This window comes from Raphanus sativus, chromosome 8 (genome assembly GCF_000801105.2).
Source record: "Raphanus sativus cultivar WK10039 chromosome 8, ASM80110v3, whole genome shotgun sequence".
Lineage (NCBI taxonomy): Eukaryota > Viridiplantae > Streptophyta > Magnoliopsida > Brassicales > Brassicaceae > Raphanus > Raphanus sativus.
The window spans coordinates 6,116,455-6,139,973 of record NC_079518.1 but is presented as its reverse complement, the minus strand read 5'-3'; the positions used below and the strand labels follow the sequence as shown (position 1 = coordinate 6,139,973).

The 23,519-nt window shown below is 31.9% G+C and overlaps 3 protein-coding genes across 3 annotated transcripts; 1 reads left to right on the top strand and 2 right to left on the bottom strand.

Moving 5' to 3' along the window:
* Nucleotides 1–386: 386 nt before the first annotated feature.
* On the top strand, nt 387–2,645 carry LOC108821036 (glucan endo-1,3-beta-glucosidase 11). Its single transcript, XM_018594083.2, has 4 exons — nt 387–563; nt 679–1,021; nt 1,096–1,810; nt 2,230–2,645. Exons 1-4 carry the CDS (start codon nt 491–493, stop codon nt 2,314–2,316), a joined length of 1,218 nt encoding a protein of 405 aa, XP_018449585.1. The 5' UTR covers nt 387–490; the 3' UTR covers nt 2,317–2,645.
* Nucleotides 2,646–6,406: 3,761 nt separating this feature from the next.
* LOC108821285 (uncharacterized) lies at nt 6,407–7,841 on the bottom strand. Its single transcript, XM_018594334.2, has one exon. The coding sequence runs from the start codon at nt 7,769–7,771 to the stop codon at nt 6,629–6,631; it is 1,143 nt and encodes a 380-aa protein (XP_018449836.2). The 5' UTR covers nt 7,772–7,841; the 3' UTR covers nt 6,407–6,628.
* Nucleotides 7,842–15,290: 7,449 nt separating this feature from the next.
* On the bottom strand, nt 15,291–17,576 carry LOC108819131 (gibberellin 2-beta-dioxygenase 2). Its single transcript, XM_018592122.2, has 3 exons — nt 17,063–17,576; nt 16,531–16,873; nt 15,291–15,782 (listed from the first exon to the last, which is right to left on the bottom strand). The coding sequence occupies exons 1-3, from the start codon at nt 17,455–17,457 to the stop codon at nt 15,513–15,515; spliced, it is 1,008 nt and encodes a 335-aa protein (XP_018447624.2). The 5' UTR covers nt 17,458–17,576; the 3' UTR covers nt 15,291–15,512.
* Nucleotides 17,577–23,519: the final 5,943 nt, after the last annotated feature.

Below are 23,519 nucleotides of genomic sequence, written 5' to 3'. Positions count from 1 at the left end.
AGTGTCTACTTTAGGCCACTTTTTCAAATTTATTTTTATTTTTGGACTGACATAGTTGGCAATGTGTTGGAAAGAGACAATCTAAGATGTCATTTTCTTGCTTAGGTCCAACAAATTTTGATGAAACCCATGTTGCCTAACGAAAAATGCTTTTGATAAACACACTATTTTTACAGTAGACTTCCATAGAGTAAACATATTGTCAAGCCTACTCCCGTTACTACAATATCTAATAAAACTTAAAATAACGAATTGGTTATTGTCACAATGAATCAGTATATTCACTTTTTATTTGAGAAGACCCTATGTCTGACAAATATATAAAATTAGGCAGGCAAAGTAAAGTATACTTATCTCTACATTATACCATGTTATTATTTTCCCAACTTGGTCCCATCTCAGTTCTTCTCTCTATATCTATCCCCACATTTCATTGCATTGATTCTCTTACAAAACACCATCTCTCAGTCGTTATTTCTCTCTCCCCTCTATGTCTAAAATGTTTAGCAGAGTTGCAATGACCAACTATGTTGTTGTTCTTATTTTTTCCTTAACATTCTTAGGTATTGTCTTTGTATATATATGGCTTATTTCTGTCTAACAAATAAAAAAAAATCAGTATCTTGATTTAACTTGACATTACATACACATTCTGATTCCTGTTCCATTTTTTCACAGAACATGGATTATTGTTTCAAAGGGTGACCTCTCTTGGCATAAACTACGGTCAAGTCGGTGACAACCTTCCTCCACCAGACAAAGTTATACAACTCTTGGGCTCACTCCATATCAACAAGACAAGAATATACGACACAAACCCTAAAGTCTTAACCTCATTCGCCAATTCCAACATTGAGATCTTCGTCACCGTCGAAAATCAAATTCTTCCCAGCTTAGTCGACCCTCAACAAGCTCTCCAATGGGTCACGTCCCGTATCAAACCCTACTTTCCGGCCACCAAGATCGGCGGCATTGCTGTCGGCAACGAACTATACACCGATGACGACTCGAGCCTCATAGAGTTTGTTACATACATCATTACACTCATTAACATTTTCAGATTCTTGACGTACTCACCTTGTTATGGCTATGCAGATATCTTGTGCCTGCAATGATGAGCATTCATGCTGCTCTCGTCCAAACCGGTCTAGACAAGTACATTCAGGTCTCGACTCCGAACTCACTATCAGTGCTTCAAGAATCTTACCCTCCCTCCGCCGGATGTTTCAGACCGCAAGTCGCCGGCGTAATGACGCAGCTTCTAAGTTTCTTGCATAGCACGAAATCCCCTTTTTGGATCAACGCTTACCCTTACTTCGCTTACAAGGATTCCCCAACAAAGATCCCACTAGATTACGTACTCTTCAACCCTAACCCTGGAATGGTTGACCCCTACACCAAGTATCATTACGACAACATGCTCTATGCTCAAGTAGACGCTGTGATCTTCGCCATGGCAAGGCTTGGCTTTGAAGATATAGAGGTTGGGGTCTCAGAGACTGGTTGGCCATCTAAAGGCGATGGAGATGAGGTTGGAGCCACCGTGGCCAACGCAGCAGTTTATAACAAGAATCTTCTAAAGAGACAACTTCAGAGTGAAGGAACGCCATTGAGAAAAAACATGAGACTTGATGTTTATCTCTTTGCTCTATTTAATGAAGACCTTAAACCAGGACCAACCTCTGAGAGAAACTATGGATTGTATCAGCCTGATGAGACCATGGCTTACAATGTAGGTTTATTATCATCATCACAATCATCTACTTCTTCAACTAATTCTATTGTTTCCCTCACTTCTTCTGCCGCTACGGTATGGATCAACACTTGACTATAGTTATGTCTCTAGCTACTAGATCCCTATTAATATTTATTGTTTATTTTGTCTTTAAGTATCACACTAAATCCTCTAAAAAGTTATTGATCGAAAAAGACTACAAATTCCAATTGTGACGTGCAGTTTAAAAAAGAAGAGTAATGTGACGTTTTTCTCTTATCATTGTGACGATTAACACTTGGAAAGTTTGGCTTCTCTAGAATTTATTTTGACAAACAAGCTTTTAGAAATTAATAATGATAAAGTTTCATTTTAGCGATATGATTGGTACTTACTATTGTTTTAAATCATGTGATATTTATGATTATCTTCACCATTTGGTTTCTTACCCACATTGATAAAATTAATATTTGTGGTTTTCATTATTACTAATCCATTGTAATTTATTTAAACAGGATATAAAGAGGGGACATCAACGGTTAATATATTTTATATGCGTTTACTTGATGGCCATTCATATGCTAATTAGAAGACGGGACTAGAAGCAGAAACAAATTACCGAGAGAAACTCTACGTGTATATAGAGAGGGTCCACTAATGCGGTTCTATTTTCAACTAGAAGAATTATATTATTTCAAGTGTCTCAGATGAATCTTTAAAGAAACAAAACAATCAAAAATGTGTTCCGACTGATTAATTAAGTATCTTGAGAAGGGGATGCAGTACTGCAAAGCAAATCCAGTGCATAAAGAGAAAGTGACCCTTCATAACCATTCGAATTATGTCCATATAAAATAAGAAAGTCTAACGTGACCATCAAATGTATTGTTTAACATACTCGTACAAATAAAAAGAGGATACCATGTATTTATATTCACTTACTTCTGAAAACTAGAAAAAAGTAAAATATAGAAATGTTACAAAATTAAAATAGTAAGGATACTAAAGTGTTAATAAATTAATAGTTGAAGGATTTACTGTGAATAATTTTTGGAAAAATTCAAGTCCATACACAGCGATTTCATGCTTGACTATTTATAGACACTTTGATATAAACTTGTGTCATATATATGAGGGTTGTTCAGAAAATAAAACGAAGCTAATATGAGTTTGAAATTAATTTTCAAGGTGAAAACACTATTTCTTAGAACATAAATTTTCCGGAATAATTCCAAAAGACTACACACAGGTATATGAAAAAAACTATAACATTATTTTACCCAAATACACACTCTAGTGTCATTGCGGTTATGTGAACCAATATTTTATAAATCTAATTGTTATTACTAAATCACTCAACATACATTACCATTTATTGTAAGGCACTACAAATATTACTTTATAGTACAGTTATAATACCATATGTTTTTCATCAAATATATATTTTATTGGTTGGTTATACTGAAAGAGGTAAATGTTCTTTATCTTTTGGACGTGGAATCCATCACCCTTAGCTTTACGATTCCTTCCTTTTCATCTCGGTATCTCACCGTCAGTATATCTTTAGTATATTAGTATCTGATATTGCATCCAAAGTACACATGCATGCATTATATATATATATATGTATATACGTTTCCATGACATTAGTTGAGACATGTAAGACGTAACATGAAATATGTGAAAAGTTTACATATTGTGTTTGGAATCATCAGTTCACCATTTGGATACCTATTTTTACTGGTTGTAAAAGAGGAATGCTTGCTCTTCCTAACGGGATGAACCTCAAAAGTTGCTTTATTTAAGAAACATATTAAATAGATATGGACGGTCCCAACTTTATTCCATGGCCACGTTCAGGGGCGGAGGCACTAAGTATTTTGTGGGGTCAAGTAACCCCAGTAAAATTGGGGGAAAAAATTTTTAGTGTACTTTTTACAAAATTACTATAATATTTAGTTAAAATTTAATATTTGACCCCACTAATTTAGTTGTCAGAGCATTTTTTCGACAGTAGTCACTCGCCGTCCCTTTTCGACTTGGAGTCATTTTAGTTAGCACCATGTAACTCAGGTTAGTTTTTTTTTTTTTTGACTTGTAACTCAGGTTAGTTAGCAATGTTATATGTAAGAAAAACCTATAACATTGGTTGGCAACAATGTTAGTTAGAAATGTATAGTCATTTTAGTTGGCAACATAATTAGTTAGCAATTTTATAGCTTAAAAAGATATTAATTGGAGTCATTTTAGTTTGCACCATGTAACTCAGGTTTTCTACTTTATTCAAATGATAATTTGACTTATGTTTTTTTGTCACTGAATTTGACTTATGTTAAGCCATACAAAGGAATTGTGTAATAATTGTTAACTAGCTAGACACTTTTTTGATCCATCTTGTAAATGAGAGAGAGATCATCTTATTCGGTAACGTACTTAAATTATTAAAATCCGCTAGTCAGAAATAAAAGATCATATATGTTACAAGAGAATTTTTTTTTTGTTAATTTTTCTACTACTTAAAATAAAGTCACGCCGGATATGCGCATTTTTAGTTATATCCCGTTCACAATTAAAAAAAAAAAATCAAAAGTGAAATGGGAGAACTTTTATAGATGCGCACACATGGTTGAATGAACGTCAGAGAGACAAGTTAAGCTCACATTAGGTATACAAAGATGAAAATCAAACTCCATGTTGGCACATGGATACCTTTGGTTCATATATGATACCAATCATCGTATCCTTTATTTCTTTTATCATATATTTATAATGCAACTGAATAAAAACGTTAGTAGTTTATGAATATGTATGTAGCACTGAATCTCTTATACAAGCCGAATCTAATATATGGGGTTATACTTGAAGCCCGTACTAATTTTCTAGTCTGGCAATATATTGTTTTTCTCCTTTGTCGGGCTTAGTATTTCACCAGACGATAAAAAATGTGACGATTGTCTCTCCTTTTTAGGGGCTCAAGGGATGAGGCGAAAATTGTTGATTATTATTATTTCCTTTTGTTAGATATTATCCTAATAGTTAATAGGATAAGAAAAAAATCAAATTTATTTTAACTCACGCATGGTACAAAGGCCATTATGTATTCGAGGATATAAAATTTGCAACATTCTGATCTCGAATGTACAAAAGCCATTTATGTATTTAAGTTCTAACATATATCAAAACTAACTCATTTGAATTTATTGGATTTGTTATCTATAGATTATCTAAAAAATATTCCCTAATTTGCTGATAAGTTTTAAACTTGGCGGTCAACATATGAATTAAAATCAACTCACTAATTTGGGAAGGTAGAAATGTTGAGTTAGTATGTGAGACTGGGAGGCCAGTTGCATCTCTGATAAGTGATAACAACATTATAAATAATATTATTGTAAGCATGTCCAAGCGAATCAACAGCAACCTCATGAAAAAAAATCGTCGGAATCATCCATGATATACGAAGGATTTTCTCTAAGTTTGCATCTATCTCCATCTTTCATATCTCTAGATTGGTGAATTTTCGATCGGATTCTCTAGCTAAAGCGACCTTTCGGTAAATTTGGTGAAAACAATGATGTCGAAGAGTCATGCAAATTAAGCTTGTTTTTCTAGTCCGGCAATACTTTTATCTCCTTTTAAATTTAACATACTATTTTATGATATATTAACTACTTCTATATGATGCAGATCCGGACCTGAGAATCTAGGAGCCCTAAACAAAATAAAATAAATTATGTAATATTATCCAAATTTTTATATTTAATTAAAAAATTAGTTACTTCCTTTAACCAGTTACAAATTTTGTAATTTGAAAACAAAAAATTGTTTAAATATTTACTATAGTTTTGTTAATATCAAAATCTCTTGCATTTTGATATTTTATTTATTATTACATTAAAATATAGAAGATCTTTTTTAGAAAAAGACCCCACAGAATGGGGGTCCCACACAAATCTTTCACATGTGTTGGGTCAAGCTCGGCTCTGATATGAAGTGAATATGAACATACATGTAACATCCCGAGTTGTGATATGTGAAAAGGCTTAAGAGAATTGATTTGGCTATCTATGTCACCAAAGTTGACTTACCTTTTCCGTCACACATCCGTTTAGAAATCCAGAGTTAAGCGTGCTTGGGCTGGAGTAGTGAAAGGATGGATGACCTATCGGAAAGTGATTCGCGATATCATGTAAGTGAGGCCAAAACAGAGGGAAATGTCGGGTGGTGATTGCAGGGTCACTAAACAATGATTTCGAGCCTTAGAAAAATTAACGACTGACCGTCGGATGGAATGGAGCCTACTGGCCGAGAGAGCGGACGTGGATGGCCCATTAGCCGTGGGCGATCGGGGTGTTACAACACATATTTCTATATTACATAGATTTGTGCCTCTTAGAAAGATCTATTCGTTTTTTTCTAAAAACACACAATTGCTTAATCAGTTGGCTAATTGACACTATCAATAAAATTAGGCTGCCAAGAAACAATTTATTTAATAAAAATACAATGATATATAATTTTTAGTGTCTATTAAACAGTCGTTAGAGTTGTAATATTGTATATATATATTCTCACAGTTGACCAATCTGACAGCTATTTCAGACGTGGGTGCATGTGATTTGATACTAAAGAGTCTGAACTTCGATCATATACACCTCACTATTTTGTTTAATTCTATATTTTCAAAAGGAAAAAAAAAGAAATCAAATCAATAAACTTCCTTTCAAGATTTACATGAATGTAGAGGCCAAAAACCGTTCACTAGTCAAGATTGTAACTATTGCAATAGAACCAAAACTGAAACCAAGTAATTTAAAAAGACCACAACACAGTTCTAATAACAAACAACAAAAGAATTTCGAAACAGGCACAAACCAAAGAAAGGTAATAAAATAATCATATGTTGGATTGATTCTAAACAGAAAGCTGGGACGATGGTCTCTTACCATCATCTGCGTATCCCAAAGAAGGTGGCCGAACCGGTATAGGACTCTCAACGTCACTAGCCGAACTCTGCTGGACCAAAACCGGATAAACATCGGTAGAAACCGAAAGCCGAGAAGGCGAACCGGGAGACGAAGGAGAGGTAGGAGAGATAGGAAACTCAGAAGCAGGAGAAAACGAAGCCATGGAGAGCGTTCTAGTGATGGAAGGATTCACCTCAGCCACTTCTTCGATACCTTCGTCGATATAAACCACATCCTGCATCGTCAACTGATGATACTCGACGATCTCTCTCAAGAACCTGTTCTCCCTCGCGTAGATAGAGTTCTCGTGCGCTAATCTTGCTTTCTCCGCAAGCAACGTCTCGAGCTGAAGCCTGATTAGGTCATCGTCCGCTGGATTGTTGTTACCTTTGTCCCGGTTATCTCTTAACCGTTTGTTCTCTTCCTCGAGCTGAGAACATCTTTGTTTGGCGAAAGCTAGGTCAGCTTTAACCGTTTTTAATTCGCGTAAGAGGAGCTTGGCCTTGGCTGCTGTAGCCATGGCCACGTCACGTGATGCTTTGAGCTGAGACTCGTGTGGGCTTGGCTGCGTTAACGGTTGCCACGGACCGTTCTCCGATGCATCAGCTAGATCTGATGTTCCTTTCTTCCTCATCTGAGACGCGACCATCGTACGGCCTTTCTCGAAACTGTCTCCTATGTGATTCATCGTCGTGGTCGTGATCTTCTCTATGCTTTTGCGTATCGTAGGGTTGTTATTATTATTATTATACGAGGGTCCTGAAACGACGACGTTTTGTTGTTTTTGTTGTTGTTGGTGTTGGTGGTGGTATTCTTCTTCGTCCTCCTCGAGGATTGATTTGGCTTTCTGAGCGAGGATACCCCAGAAGCCGCGGCTCTCGTTCCTCGCCGCTGCATCGTCGTGAGAATTGATTGCTTGAGCGGCAAGGGAGGGATGAGAGGAGAAAGATTGAGAAGATCTGAAGGAGGATCCTCCGTTGGAGTGACCTTTGAGATCACCGTGATCGTGATCGTGATCAGGTGTTTGATTGTAGATGTCGTCGTTGAATGTGGAAGCTCTCGTGATCCCTTGTCTCCTCCGATACGCCATTTCTTTTTGTGTTTGTTTCTTTCTTCTCTCTCTCTCTTTTATGTCTTTGTTACAGTTACAACCTTTGATCCTCTGGCATTACGTAATTCACGTTCTTAGATATATATATATATTTGGGAAAATTTTCTTTTAAATCCTGAACTTTCAAATTTGGTTCAAAAAAGACATGAACTATTGTTTGGACCATTTAAGGCACAAACTTATTTTGACAAACCGTTTAAAGCCTAGAATTAATTTGACTAAGCCATATTCAATATGTCGTTATCTCGGCTAACGACACGATTAAACGGGGTTAACTTCCGTTTACTGTTCCCGTTAAACCTAAGCTACGTCGTTTTGAAATTAGAAAAACCCCTAAATTTCTATCTTCTCAAAATTGCAATCCCTAATTTCCCAAAACAAAAACCCAATCACTTCTGAGTTTCTGCCTCAAGAGCCCTTGCTTCACGACCAGCTGCTCTTGCTTCACGAGCCTCTGCTCCACGAGCCTCTGCTCCACTTCTGTCACTCATTGATTCAGCATCTTTCTTCTTTCTTCGTCGATAAGGTAATTTATCCTTTGGGATCCCTTTGTCTCTCATCATTCTCGCCGAAATTGAATCAAGAGTTTGTATTTTTGATTGGGTTTTTGATTTGGGAAACTAGACATTGCGATTTTGAGAAGATGAAAATTTAGAGGTTTTTCTAATTTCAAAACGAAGTAACTTAGGTTTAACGGGAACAGTAAACGGAAGTTAACCCCGTTTAATCGTGTCGTTAGCCGAGATAACGACGTATTGAATATGGCTTAGTCAAATTAATTTGAAGCTTTAAATGGTTTGTCAAAATAAGTTTGTGCCTTAAATGGTTCAAGCAATACTTCAGGCTTTTTTTGAACCAAATTTGAAAGTTCAGGATTTAAAAGACAATTTTCCCATATATATTTTATGGATTAGTCAAAACTAGAGAACCACCATAGAACGTGGCTTGGTTTCTATGTGTAAACTGGGTCTATTAGTGGGCTGTTTAATAGGGTAAAATAATGTTGGGGGCCTTTGGTTCACGAAGGAACATACGATTCAAAAGATGCTAAAACAAAGCCCACATGCGAAACGAACGGAACAAAGTTGTACAATTTCTACTCTATAAATTGGGTCAACGTTGCTTTCTTGGAAGAGAAATAATATCTCACGTCTTCTATGCATCTAAAACTTGCAGTCTCTCCAATTTATCAACGGCCTTTCTACATTATCAGCTCGGCAGCCTTGAAGATGAGATACATATTATGCTATTAGGAAACATGTCTTCAGCTGATAAAAAAAAAGATTTTTGGTTTTAAATGTTGCATCTATGAAAGTTTAAAGATGATTTTTAGCAGGACCGTTATATAAGTTATGATATAAAACTTTAAATTTTAGACAAAATACTAAATTTTAACTGATAATTTCAAAAAAAGATGTTAGAGACATATATAACTAAAACTATAAATTTTAAAACTAATTCAATACATGTTAAATATATAATTAAAATTTTTGAACAGGTTCATAAATAATTTGAGCCGGCTCTTATTTTTAGTCAACAAATATGTATTCCTCTAAAACAGTTAGGAAAGCAAATAACCATGTAATGGAATGGATAAATGCAGCTATAACGGACATTGCCGGCAATGGGCATATAAAGATCAAACATCCTCCTGTTCTTTTTTTTTTGTCATTTGAAAATTATCATTAACAACTGAAACCACTATACACATGAGTTCGAAAGTCAAATGATATATAATATCATCGAATGCAAGAGCCAGAAACATCTCAGAGCCATCTATCTTATTAAAACAAGAACATTACAACTTTTTCTAGGTGGATTTTCAAAGATGGACCTCATATATTTAAATTAAATATTTCATTCTTTATATATAATACGTATCATACTCTAACTTTGCATTGATGTATTTCCTTAAATACAGTTCTTCTTTTTGTCCATATTCCATATATGATTTTTACATTTATTACATGTCGATTTAAATAAGATATATACTAAGAATACTAAAAATATTAATCATTCTATAATTACCCTATACAATTCATTTTAAATTGATCAGTATACTTTCATTGGCCATATTAATTTTATTAGTACGAATAACATTAGGTAGATAAGTCGTAGACACATACATAAAGATATGACTATTCTTATAACTATGTTGGGCCTAATCTACTTTCTAAAACAAATAACACATAGCTTCATATATTGTATAGAATATAGTAATATTGTATATATTTATACAGTAATACTAAAAACAAACCAAACTGAAATATAATATATATCAAAATGCTTTGAACCATTACACACAAAATATATTAGACCTCAGAGATCAAATTCATTTTGAAATTACGTAATAATTATTTTAAAAAATTAAATTTCGTAATGTACAAAAAAACATAAGTTTTATATAAAATTTTGTGTTACAATAAAAAGACACAACTCGCGATTGCAAAATGTTATTTTTACATACGAAAGACAGTTTTGATATTGTTCTTTAAACACAAAATTGAATATACAAACTCGATACTACATAAAACTAAATAATATAGAATACATTCTAAAAATAAAACCCGTGCGGGTGTGCATATGTTTGTATAATATATAAATATATTATGTTATACATATTTTCATATAAATAACATCCCAATGTAATTTATATGATAAATGTTGAAAATACAAACTATGTAGCACTATATATTTAAAATAATATAGAAAAAATTACTTTACGTTATCATAAATTTTTTAAAAATCAAATTTAGTAATTAAACACATTGCTTATTTAAACACATTAGTACACATTGTTATTTATCAAAATTTTATATTAATACACATTGCGATCATGTATAACATTTAGTAAAAACAAAGATAAAAAAAATTGACTCCCGCTCGATCGAGCGGGTGATGATCTAGTACATTGTAAACTAAAACCATTACTAAAGGAAATAAGATATATATAAGACATAGACCTATTAACATGTGTATAGGTCTAAACCTTCACCTAAGATCAAATCTGCCATTGAAGTACCCACAAAAGATAAAGCTCTTAGACAAAAAAAAAGATGAAACAATCTTTCGGACCCCCAAGTTCTAGTGGCTAATATATACTTTAAGATAGTTCAGCCTTCAAACTAATTACGAAAAATATATATTATGGGTGGGCGAGCTATTTTCTTACAAGTACTATCGTATTCGTATAGCTGTTCACTCAAGCTCCATAAATCTTGGGAAGCCACCTTCTAGTGAATGATATAAATGCAATCAACATCGGGAATGTAAACGCTCATGTGGAATCAAGTTGGATGGTTTGTGATATAGAAGGAAGCTTTGTAACAGCGGGATCTTCTTACTTAACCAAAAGTGTCAATCTTTTCGAAGAAGAAGTTTACAACTTATATACGCTCTACAAATACTATGAAGTCGAGACATCAATTGGGTTATCATGAAAGTAGAACAACTTGTGAAACTAACTAATGGTCGGATTAAAGACGTAATAATGACGAACTTGTTCTCTGATATACACCGCTGAATCAAATGCAATTACTTAAACAATTTAATAACTGATGCAAAAAAAAAAACAATTTAATAACTATATTTAAATAAGTACTTTTATTTTATGTTGTGTATATAACATTTTCAATACATAGTTTCTTCTAACATTTTCGTATTCTTTTTCTTACCCTTCTAATAATTCCGTGCAGTTTATATTAGGGATAGCTTGTTTTTCTTAGTCAGAAATTTAAGTGGGAAAAGTGCCTTTTAAACTTCGTGAAGTGAGATTACTTTAGTTAAGTCTGTATTCATAGCTTAACTTATAATTGGTTACACAATCAAGATATGACTTGGAACCCACAAAAAGACTGATTATGTGGGAGAAGTTTTAACTCAAAAGCTCTCAACTTTCTATGCAAAGTGTGAAAAGGTTTCAATAAAAAGGAAGAACACTAGTAGGCAGAAATGTCAAAAAGCTTCACTCTTCCCTTTCCCATGAGTTGAAAAGAAAATAAAGTGGTTAGACATTGGGTGGCTAGCTTATACTATAGTATTTGGATTTTAAACTTTTCGTATAAAATCATTTTTGATCAGTTTTTAATATATTTTTCTATGACTATTTTAAAAGTAGTCACATTTTAAAAAATACACAAAAGTCAAAAATATATATTTTTAACTATAATAGTCAAAAGATGTTTCCTACTATTTTAATTAATACTGTAATCGGATATTTAATAGTCTACGAATGTAAAGGATCAATTCAAATCTCAAGACTCAAGCAGTACATATTTCCATTGTTGTTAACTTTGACCGTTGTAGATATCTCTCTAATAGCTTCCTATTGTAGATTATTACTTAGAAATGTGTGATCTAACGTTATAAAACTGTAAGAACAGATATTCTTTGTTATTCACTATCGGGCAAGCTTGGTGTACACCTGCCACATCAGTTGTGCAGTTATTTCATCTATATAAACATTTTCGCGCATATTATTATATATGGAATGTTCCTCTTTCGAATTCTTATATTCTTTAACATAAACCTTTTCCGCAGTAGTTATTTTCTAGATCTTTCTTTTTACTAAATTATTTGCTATGTCTACTGAAGTCTGAAGACGTGCATCTGCAGACAAAAGGGCCCAACATGAGCTGGCTTTGGACCCATAGATGCATTAATAAGAACAGCTGCAGTCAATAACATCTTGCTTTTTTCATTTAATGAAAATATTTCATTCACATGATATATTTGGGGGGATTTTTTTTGTTTATAAACACTTCGAAGAAGATGAGAATTCAGTCTCATGGAATATTTGATTTGTTGTTAGAAAAGGAATATTGTGATTTATGCGTCGCATTAGTATGCATCATCTGCCATTCCTATAAAATGATACGTTCAGTGACTCAGAATCAGAGGTAAATAGGTAATTGTGTCTATCGTTTTCATGCAGTCAGCGGATTCTTATTATTAACTGGAGCCTGGAGGGTATATATATGCAAAGGCGTATTAATGTTAAAAGAATAAAACAATGATTTGTTTTTGTCAACGTTCTTCCGATATCTAACTCAAAACTAATTGACCATAACTAAGTTATTCAATATTCTTGGTTTTGGACCGCATTACTCTCACAATTGGAATATAATTTTCAAGTTGCCGGTGGATAATGGGCGAGACAAAACGACTCTGTTTCTACCATAGTAATGTATTAATTTCAAGTTTTAGTGCACTCACTCTTGTTCAAAAAAAAGTGCACTCACTTCAGAGAGAAAAAATGGGAGGTGTTGTGAACAGCCGTCGTTTAGGTCAGAAGAAGAATAGAGAAGAAAACGTATTGAGGCAAATACCCGTTTAGGGTTTCTTATTAATGATGTGATAATAATTTACAAACCCTTAGACCCATATTTATACAGTCTCAAAAAACCCGATCGGACTACGTCCGACCCACGAGTGCTGGGTATTTTACTGGTACAATAGAGATTTAAGACACACAGATGCAACAAACACCACATTGACGAAAAAGCTCTACAAAACTCCTTATCCCGTCTATCTTCTGGGGGGAACCTCCATTGCTTCTTAGCATTGGCAAACACGGAGCAGATTCAAGCAATGCTTGAACTTCTCCGTTGTAACAGGCTTGGTCAACATGTCAGCTGGATTCTCCGACGTATGCACCTTCTCCAATAAGACTTCTCCAGAAGTTGCTAACTCCCTTATCTTGTGTAACCTTATACGTATGCTTGGCTAAGAATCAAGTGTATCATGGAAGGACGAAGCACATACGTATAAGGGATTTTACTGGGCATTTTACTGGTACAATAGAGATTTAAGACACACAGATGCAACAGGAGGAGACACGGCGAGACGCATCCGACTTCAACTCAGTTTATAAAGTTCTTGGACAAATAGGTTTGTAACAAAATCTCTTCGGTTTGACCAAGTTAATTATGCAAGTTTGGTTTCGTTTGCGAGAGTGAACACTCTGCTATTCATTTTATTTCGAAAAATAGGCTTTCAATACATCAATACATCTTAGATCAATGACACAGTTATTGAAAAAAAAATTACATTCTATAAAAAAAAGGATTTGGTGTCTAAACGACTTTACGACAGGAACTGTACACTTCTGTTATTATTATTATGGGTAAAATTGTACACTTCTGTTATGTTTAGTACAGTTCAAAAGCTGTAAGAATCCGAGCACCTGTCTCTCCTTTTTCTATGTGGTCACTAGGGACACTTAACTTCCCCCAATTATTTCAGCTCAAAACAACATAGAAAAAGGAGAGACAGGTGCTCGACAAATTCAACTAAATAAGCTGTAAGAATCCGAGCAACTCTTTTAATAAAATTTTAATCACTTACTAAATCTTTAAAAGAACTCGACAAATTCAACTAAATATGTTCACACACATTAATCGTCATTGTCTTACTACCAGGCTAGCAGCACCCCCTCGTATTAATGTTTTTAAAATAATGTATGCAGTTCCTTTTGGCTCTATATAAAGATTTTTCCTCACTTATAAAATTTTATAGCATCATTTTGATTGAATATAATAATGTACATATAATATTTGCTAGAGGACTTGATGGCTAATCAAAAGTAATATGGGCATTTCTTGTTGGCTCCATATAAACAAATTTAAAACTGATTAAACCAAACAAAAACAAATGACTACGTTATAGTTTTACAGATCGATAAAACACAATTTGCAAATCAGTAAATTGTATGCCCATCTTTTGTTAAATAATAAGAATTTTTAATTATTATTTGTGTGTGTGACATAAATAGTTAATTTGTTACCACATAGTTAATTGGTTATATACCTAAGCCTTGTTTTTTTTTTTTGAGGAAATATACTTAAGCCTTGTTTGTCACTTCATAAAACTATTTGCTTTGGCGTCATCATTAGTTCATCTCTATTTGTAAAACATGTTTAAAAGCATCTCTATCTCCACTGCAAAATTTACTACCAAATAGAATGTAGAATGCAGTCATGAATAAATAAAAAATGCATTACTTCAAATATAGAGTAATGCCTTTTTTGTTTGTTCATGAGTACATTCACACTCCATTTTGCAGTAAATTTTGTAGTGGAGTTGGAGATGCTCTAACACAAAGCTCAATTGCTGAAACCATGTTTAAGCCGAGAAATTCACGAAAATAGAAAAGCAAAGAGAAATATCCTAATTAAATTGCATGAGGACACAGTGAGGACATACATATATTGGAAAACTTTTACTGTTTGTTTTTGTTGAAATAAATATTGAATATTTGCACTCAATACCTATAACTTTTACCATATTTGCATTCTCTATCTTATTTGCCACCAAGTTTTTTCCTTTCTTCATCCCTCTTTCCCTACAATATTTAAGTATTTTCCTAATTACTATATATTCTTCTTATGTTTTCAGCCAATTCACCCATAAATATTTAGGCATACAACCTCATTTGTTATATTTGAACACTAGATTAGAAAAATTGAAGAACAGAGAATTAAACGTCAAACGAACCATAAAGAGAAAAACACACCAATTGTTATTTCCAAGAAAGCAAACAAATAAGAAGAAAGGATACAAAAGGTAGGTTGGGTCAAACTCTAACAAAAGCCTAATGCTTTTGTGCCTAACGAAAAAACATACCAAAAATAAATAAAAAAGCTACTCTAAAACACTATCCATTTCCTTCTTTTGCAATTATGATTTTTATCATACAAGCATCATGAGTTCATGACTAATCTCATACATTAGACCTATGGGTGAGAAGAGGTTGTTTCTCAAAGAGACCGAGCCTATAATCACCAAGTTTTGACTTGTATGCTGAAGATTTGTATTGAGACCAAGTAAATTCTTTGTAAAGCCAATCCTCTTGCTTAGGGACAAGGCATGGCAATGGAGCAATCTTCTGGCTCAACGGGGGTCCTCCAAAATATATCATAGAGACTCTCGATCTCCTTGTATCAGCTAAGACTCTGTGTTTTACACTCTTGAACCTCCCGTTTGTCATAACCTGCAATCACCGGGTATTTTAAAATATGCCATTTCAAATTTAACAAAAATACCATATACTTTACACCAAAAAAAATACCATATACCATGTTTGTGTATTCTTTTATACTAATTTTGACTCTTACCAACTCTTTCAAAGTCTAAAAGAATACACAAACATGGTATATGGTATTTTTGTTTGTTTTGAAATGGCACTTGTAAAGGAGTATATTGCATATATTACCTATCATGAACATAGTAATTGTCACGTGAGTGAGGCTCAGCGTATGCATAGATTTTCTAGTCGTACACCCAAGAAAAAGGAATTCGATTTTCATATTTTTTTTTTAAAAACAATTTAAAAAAGGAGACGAGAAGAAATCGCATGTGAGAATTTTTGTCTACCCATCACACCGATCTCAATCACTCCCCTCCCATCCCAATTCCGGCACAAAAAAAAAACAGGTTATATAAGAAAATACAATTATAAGAAATACACTTAATTTAACAAAAATATTTGCATCTTAAGGTAAAACTGAAAACATCCTACCAAAAAAAAGGTAAAACTGAAAACACTTATATGAGTTTTTAGTCAAGAAAAAAAAACACTTATATGAGTTTTGAATTTTGACCAGGCAGTTAAACTGCAGGAATGTCTCAGACACAACACAGCCATCAAATCTTAAATACAAAAAGATTCCCTATAAAATCCACACTAATTTATCCTTTTTATAAAAATTGAAAAGAGAAAAAAAAAAGTAAAAAGGTACCTGAAGAGCATCTCCAACATTGATGAAGAGAGAAGACTGATCAGGAGGGACAGCGACCCAACTTCCATCTTTCATACAGATTTGAAGACCCGCTGTGTTATTGGACCGTAGCACTGAGATGATTTGTGGGTCTGTGTGTTCCCCAAACCCTACTTTCACCATCTTCTCCGCCTCTTCCTCCGCCGTCGGATAATGGTTCATTCTCAAGCAAGAGTCACTCTTCTCATCTCTCACCATCTTACTCAGTGTGTCCCTTGTCTCTATCCCTAATCCCTCCGCTACCATCTCCAACACTTTGCACGTCACTTCCTTCACCTCTTTCATGTACTCCTCCACCGCTTCTCTGTATTTGTTTCATTCACAATGGTTAAGAGTAGTATTAAAAGATAAGAATAACAGAGTGTTCTGTTTCTTCTCCTAAGCTAGAATATGTGACATATTTTCTTTTTTTATATGCGACTTATTTTTCATAATATTTTGTAAGGCAATTATTTTAACGAACATGAATGTAAGGTTTATGAGATTATTTTACCGGAAAATTTGTGGGGTTTGACGGAAAATAGCGGAGGTTTTGGGGGAAGTGAGCTGAGGGTTAGCATTGAGGAGGATATACTCTATCCATCCTACGTCCCCGTTTGGTCCAATCCGTTTACTACCATAACCGTACGGTTCAGGCGGACCGGCCTGGTTTTTAAGAGACTGTGGCAAGGCGAAGAAGCCGACAGCCTCCTGCTCTAACCGGGTCATGAGGTGTGGTCGGACTCCGTGGTTTACAACCTTGAAGAAACCAAACTCTTCACAGGCTTTCACGATTAGAGTTTTGGCTTCTGGGTCGGTTAGGTCCACGACGGGGACCAGAACCGGTTTGTATGTTGGGATTACAGATAAGTGGTTATCTAAAGCAACGTGCTGTGATAAAACCACCATGTTTGGTTTAGTGTAGGTAAGTTTCTTGAAGATTGCAAAATATTTTAAAGGAGAAAGAAAAATGTTGAAGAAAGGAGGAGTTGTTAATGATTTAGGAACTCTCGAGGAAGCTATTTTGCTGTCATTTATAGGAAGTGGCTTGTGGGGGACGGGAGTATATTATATATATATATTAGAAATTTATATTATTTAAATGTTACTAGTAAATTACGATTTCTTTTTCCTCTATTATTTTAAAATTTTGCATGTCCAGTCTATTCTTCTATCTCCAGCACACATGGAAATACAGCGTGGAATTTTTTGTTTTTATTTTCTAATTGGGTTTACAAAATCGAAGTTGGCATAGTGAGAAAATGGTATTGGTATGGTCCTGTAGTCCTGTTTTATGTTTTCTTTTTCCATTTTACTTTGTCTAATCACGCGTATGGAATGTTGACAAATAAAGAAAAGAATCACGGGTCGTGTTTTTCTTAATTAGTTATTGACTCAAAAAGTATAAAAGTAATGGTTATGTAAGAAAAAGCTGTTTTTTTTAATGGAAGTAGATATAAATTCCTAGAGCGAACAATGTAGAGTTTCCAGTTTTATGTTGAGGAAAATACTGTGACCAAACACAGAAAAAATAGCGTGACCGGAATCATTTAAGAACAATATATATATATTTATTTTTTTGTTATACAAAAAATTCATTTTATAATTTCAATGCAAATTATATTTATTTTCAACTGAAAATTAATTGTCAATTGCATTGATTTTATAAATAATTTTATTTATCTCAAATACTCTCGGTCAAAAAAATGTACTCCCTCTGTTTCTCAATAAGTGTCGTTTTGACATTTTTCACACAGATTAAGAAAGTTGTTGAAATATATGTAAGTTGTAATTAATTGTACCTCTTTGACCAATTGTATTTGAGATAAATAAAATTATTTATAAAATCAATGCAGTTTGTAATTAATTTTCAGCTAAAAATTAGTATAATTTGCATTGGAATTGTAAAGTGACACTCTTTGTGTAACAAGAAAATGAGTTCAGAGTGACACTTATTATGAAACAGAGGGAGTAATTAATAACAACTTACATATATTTCATCACTTTTTAATCTGTTTGAAAAACGTCTGACATTTATATAGACACGAAATGAGTACTAGTTAAGATAAAACCTGAAATTAAAATATTTTCAAACAACAATTTGTTAGATATTAGTGAAGATAAATAGTAGCTTTTGGGTTTATCTATATTTTTAAATAGGAAACGTTATCATCGAAATATTAGTACAGTATTAACATTTTTGAGCCTTATATATACGTGTGTGTGTTTTTAACATAACAAAGTTGAAAGTGGGGCAGTCGTCAACATATTTTGGGTGGCCAATCTTTGCCGAAGGCCAAGGTTTCTTCGACGTGCAGTAATTAGCTTGTTTACTCGGTTTCAACTTTCGATACGTTTTTTTCTTTACAGAGGGTAATGTCATTGCTCACGTTTAGAATGCCTCTGAAAGTGAAAGGTATTATTATCGCTCTTTTTAGAAATATTGACACAACATAAAATCAGTCGTATATTTCCTTCTTTTTATGATAAGTGTTTTAAAGGTTTTTGCATGGAAATTGAAAAAGTATTAAATTTTTGTCTTATCCGTATTTAATATAGTTCTTTGTTTGATTTTATTAGTTAACTAAATTAAAATAAGGGTAAATTTTGCTTTTCTAAAAATATGCATTGAAAATATAAAATGACAGTTAATAATGAAACAAAAATTTAAAATTACGCAATAATTTTATTTTCATTTCTTTAGAATGTAATAATTTTATTTTCGTTGCTTTAAAAAATTATCCACATCTTGAATAGTAACAAGTAGGACTGTAGAAATGATTTAAAGTCATTAACTGGTGTGTTACCTATGTTTTTATCTAAGAATATAGATATACTCCCATCGTTTTATTAGAATACACTTTACAGTTATGAACATATAATAAGAATTTTTTTTTCTAAATAAAATATCATTAATTATTCAGTCAATTAAAAATTAACCAACAACAAAATATAATGTATAATGCAAATGTTCATATAACATAAAGAATTTTACAATGGAATCTAATTTAAACAAAAAAAAATCTCAAATACGTCTTGTACTCCTTCCATTTTTAAATAGATGACATTTTAAGACATAAATTAACCTTTAATTCTTTACATTATAAAAAAAACATTATTAACCATTCACATAACCACAAACTAACCAATAGTAAAATAGACTGTAAAATATTATTAGTCATATATCACAATCATTAGTTAATTTATATTGAAAATTATAAACATCATCTATTTTTTTTAACTCTAAAAGGTTGAGTATTTGAAAATGAAGTGAATATTAAAAATGAATTGTTTAGATGTTATCAGAGACTATCAAAATGTGACTTAGAAGATGTTTCATCCGGCAGAAGAAACATCTGCTGCAGAAAAAAAAGTGACAATATTATGTTTTTTACATACATTTTTTTTTCATCAATTATATTTTTTATGCCATCATACTTTAGTATTTCCTCTGTTCGTAAATATAAGATGTTTAGAATATTTTTTTTGTTCCAATCTGTAAAAAGTGACAATAGTATTTCTCTTATTTCTAGGTAACTTTAACTTTATCAAAAACTATGTAACCAATCAAATTTAATAGTTCTATTTTGTAATTGATCAAATAGTTTTTAAATTATAATTTAATAAATCTTTTTTGATAAAATTTAATTTTCTTAATAAATGTGTTTTATCTACAACATCTTATATTTAGGAACGGATGTAGTGGAGATAGTAGTAGTTTTTACATGAGGGCTACAATATTAGGTGATACTTTGTTTTTTTTTTTTTTTTTGCATCAGTGATCCTTTGATTATCGTTCAGAAATTGCAATTATTTAATAACAAATGATTAAACTTCATTAGTGTATCTAGTATACTAATGTAATGATATGAATTTTCAAAAAAGTCAGTTAGATCTCTCGGGCCCCTATATGTATGTAGAGACATAATTGATATTCTGTAATAACTTATAGCTATTATTGATTTTAGCTTTTGATAGGCACACAGTGACCCTATTTAAAAAAAAATTTGTCACGAAAGACCCTATTAAAGTTAAATTATATTTTTGGGTCAAAAGCTAAGGTTTTTAGATTTTGGATAAGATATTGCTACAGTTAGATAAATGAATATAGTGTATATCTCTTTACCTTCTGAATGTAAATTTTAACTTCCAAAATACATTCAGAATACAACCTACTGCTTAAATTTTTCATGTTTTAAAGAGTACTAAATTTAATCCATACTTTAAAAACACGAAACTATTATAATTACAATTTTATATTTTTAAATTTATCATTTTGAAATAATATAAATATTGAATTTTCAAATTTAAGATATGTTAACAATTTCACTTTTGTATAATTGTATTATATATTTTACTAATTTTAATATGTTCTGGAAATATATTATGTATTATTTGTTTAAATTTTAACGAACGCAATTTGATTTTTTTTAAAGATAATATATGTTAAGTTAACAATGTAATATGATTTATCATATGTAATTCCATAAAACATTGTTTTATTTTAATATAACAAATCAGATGATATAGAGTATATAAATATCATCAAATTTTTATTTTCGTCATTGAATAAAAACTGAATTAATTAATAATGATTTTGATTAATAATATTTGTTTACTGATTACAAAATTATTGAATTATTTTATAGAAAAGATTGAAAATTTGTAGTAAGATTTTGTATGATTTTCTTCAACAGATTCTTTCTGTTAAAATTTAAAAATATATTTATTTAAAATGGAAATATATTTTAGTTAAATTATTGAAAATATTTTTAATATTATCTTGTAAAAAATAAACACATTTTCTGAAGTTAATATTTTAATACTTTATGAAATTAGTCTAGTTTAAAAATTACACATGAAAACGTTATGTAATTTTGTTTAGATAAGATATATAGATGTAAAAACTAAAAAGATAACCATCCTCTACGCGCAAATTGATTATGAGATCTAAAATATAGGGAAGTAGTAGGAGTAAGTAGAGATGGTGAACTTGAAGAGCAAGGCCTACCTATCACGGAGACTCAAAGCCACTTTTCGTACACGTTTATTTATTTTTATTTAATTTGTCATAGAAAGAATTAAATAATTACATAAATATCAGCCCCCTCAAAAATGAGTATAGTATAGTACATAAAGAAAACATCCTTATCCATATCCTGTTCAATTCCACGTTCTCATAGCATCACAAATAATTGGTGCATCTTTCACAATCATTAGGTATAACTAGTTTTGTATCAGTCTCCGTTCTACGAAATCCACAAAAAGAATCAACTAAAATCCTACCTCCTAACTTAACTACAATATCGACTAGATATACGTAATGGACGTTATTAAGTGAAATAACTGAATGTTTGTAATACAAGAAAAGCAGTAATAAAGCAAACACCAGCTTGGAAGAAAATTAATTACGTTATATCTTAATAGGGAGCCTACTAATCGGAGGGAAATGACTTTGTAAACAATTAAAGACATACTAGGGAGGTCTGGGTTAGAAGTAAGGTCTATGGAGGCCTGAAAGATGAAGCTCTCTTATAGAATTACTTCTCCACATAATGGAGGATTACTGTGATGAATCTGATGATATGTCAACACATTGATATGGACTTTCTTTTATTACATCTGAAAAAGTGATGTCAAATCATTTGGTGGAATTTAAGGTTATTTATGAGGGCATTTATTATTTGTTATCATGTTTATGTATCTGTTTAAAAGGGAATCTATTTGTTGCTGAAGAGAAATAATCGTGCAAAATTACGTCGGCTGTGATGACAAAGCTGAAAGCAGTGCCGCTACAACACGTTCAATTTCTCTTAATGCCTTGAGCTTATTTAAAATTTTGTGCATTTACTATACATGTAAACTTTTACGGAAAATTGTTTTTTGGTCAAAAATGATAACTGTATTATATTAGGATAATTACTATTTTGTATCATTTTTTCTTCTAATGCCTTTTAGTATTTTCGAAAATAAAAAAATAAATAGTTTTACAAATAAACTAGAAATTAGAAAGTAGTAAACATTAATGAAATACCTATATCAATTTAATGATATTTTCAGTTTTTAAAATGTTTAAATTATTATTTTATATTCTGTTATACAAAAAGTAGAGTTAACATTCTACGAAGTAGAAAATGATTTTTTTCATAGGATCTACTATGTTTACTTTCTCTGTTTTTTAAAGATACATATTCTAAACTTTTCACATATATTAAGAAATCACAATAAAAATGCATTGTTTCTTGTGAATAACAATTTTCCATAATCTTTAACCAATAAAAATCCAATAAACACAATTAATTTTCTTGAAGTTAACAAATTTTCATTAAATAATACATTGAAAAAGTAAAAAATGTATATTTTTAAAACAATTTTTTTTCTAGAACATGGATCTTTAAAAAACAGTGGGAGTACAATATGTGTTCTACGTAAATAATAGTAATCTAAAAACGTTTAGAAAACACATCTCGCACTTAATCTATTGTTCTGAAATCTGTAGAAATCAAAATCTACATATTACTATAAATCTAAAACCTATAGAGATCGGATTTTACACATTTACTGTAAATCTAAAACTAGTAGAAATCGATTTCAAATATGTTTGATATATTCTACATATATCAAATCCCTATGAGTATGATTGGAGATTGCTGTGGTTGCTGTCTACAGCACTATTTTAACTCACCGCAATAAATGTAGAACAATCAAATTTTAAAGACAATTTTATCTCCACAGCTAATCTGTAGAATCACGGCTGTGCATGTGCTTTAGAGAGTCAAGTTTCTACAGCCCAATTTTAAGGGCTTTCTAAGATAAAATATAGTTATTTTAGTTTATTAAAGTATTAACTTGTAAACAATAAAACCCTAGTTCTAAATATATATATACATGCTGCCGTATAATGAATTTTTTTTTGTTCAGTAAAATTATTATTATTATAAAAAATTTAGTTCATTTTATAAGTCAATCAA

What these genes read in the sequence shown, in the direction of transcription:
- LOC108821285 (XM_018594334.2), bottom strand. Translation starts at nt 7,771, where the DNA reads ATGGCGTATCGGAGGAGACAAGGGATCACGAGAGCTTCCACATTCAAC.
- LOC108819131 (XM_018592122.2), bottom strand. Translation starts at nt 17,457, where the DNA reads ATGGTGGTTTTATCACAGCACGTTGCTTTAGATAACCACTTATCTGTA. An exon ending in CAAACCCCACAAATTTTCCG is followed by an intron (nt 16,874 to 17,062) that starts GTAAAATAATCT and finishes AAACAAATACAG; the next exon opens with AGAAGCGGTGGAGGAGTACA. An exon ending in ATGTTGGAGATGCTCTTCAG is followed by an intron (nt 15,783 to 16,530) that starts GTACCTTTTTAC and finishes CGGTGATTGCAG; the next exon opens with GTTATGACAAACGGGAGGTT.
- LOC108821036 (XM_018594083.2), top strand. Translation starts at nt 491, where the DNA reads ATGTCTAAAATGTTTAGCAGAGTTGCAATGACCAACTATGTTGTTGTT. An exon ending in TTTTTCCTTAACATTCTTAG is followed by an intron (nt 564 to 678) that starts GTATTGTCTTTG and finishes ATTTTTTCACAG; the next exon opens with AACATGGATTATTGTTTCAA. An exon ending in GACGACTCGAGCCTCATAGA is followed by an intron (nt 1,022 to 1,095) that starts GTTTGTTACATA and finishes ATGGCTATGCAG; the next exon opens with ATATCTTGTGCCTGCAATGA.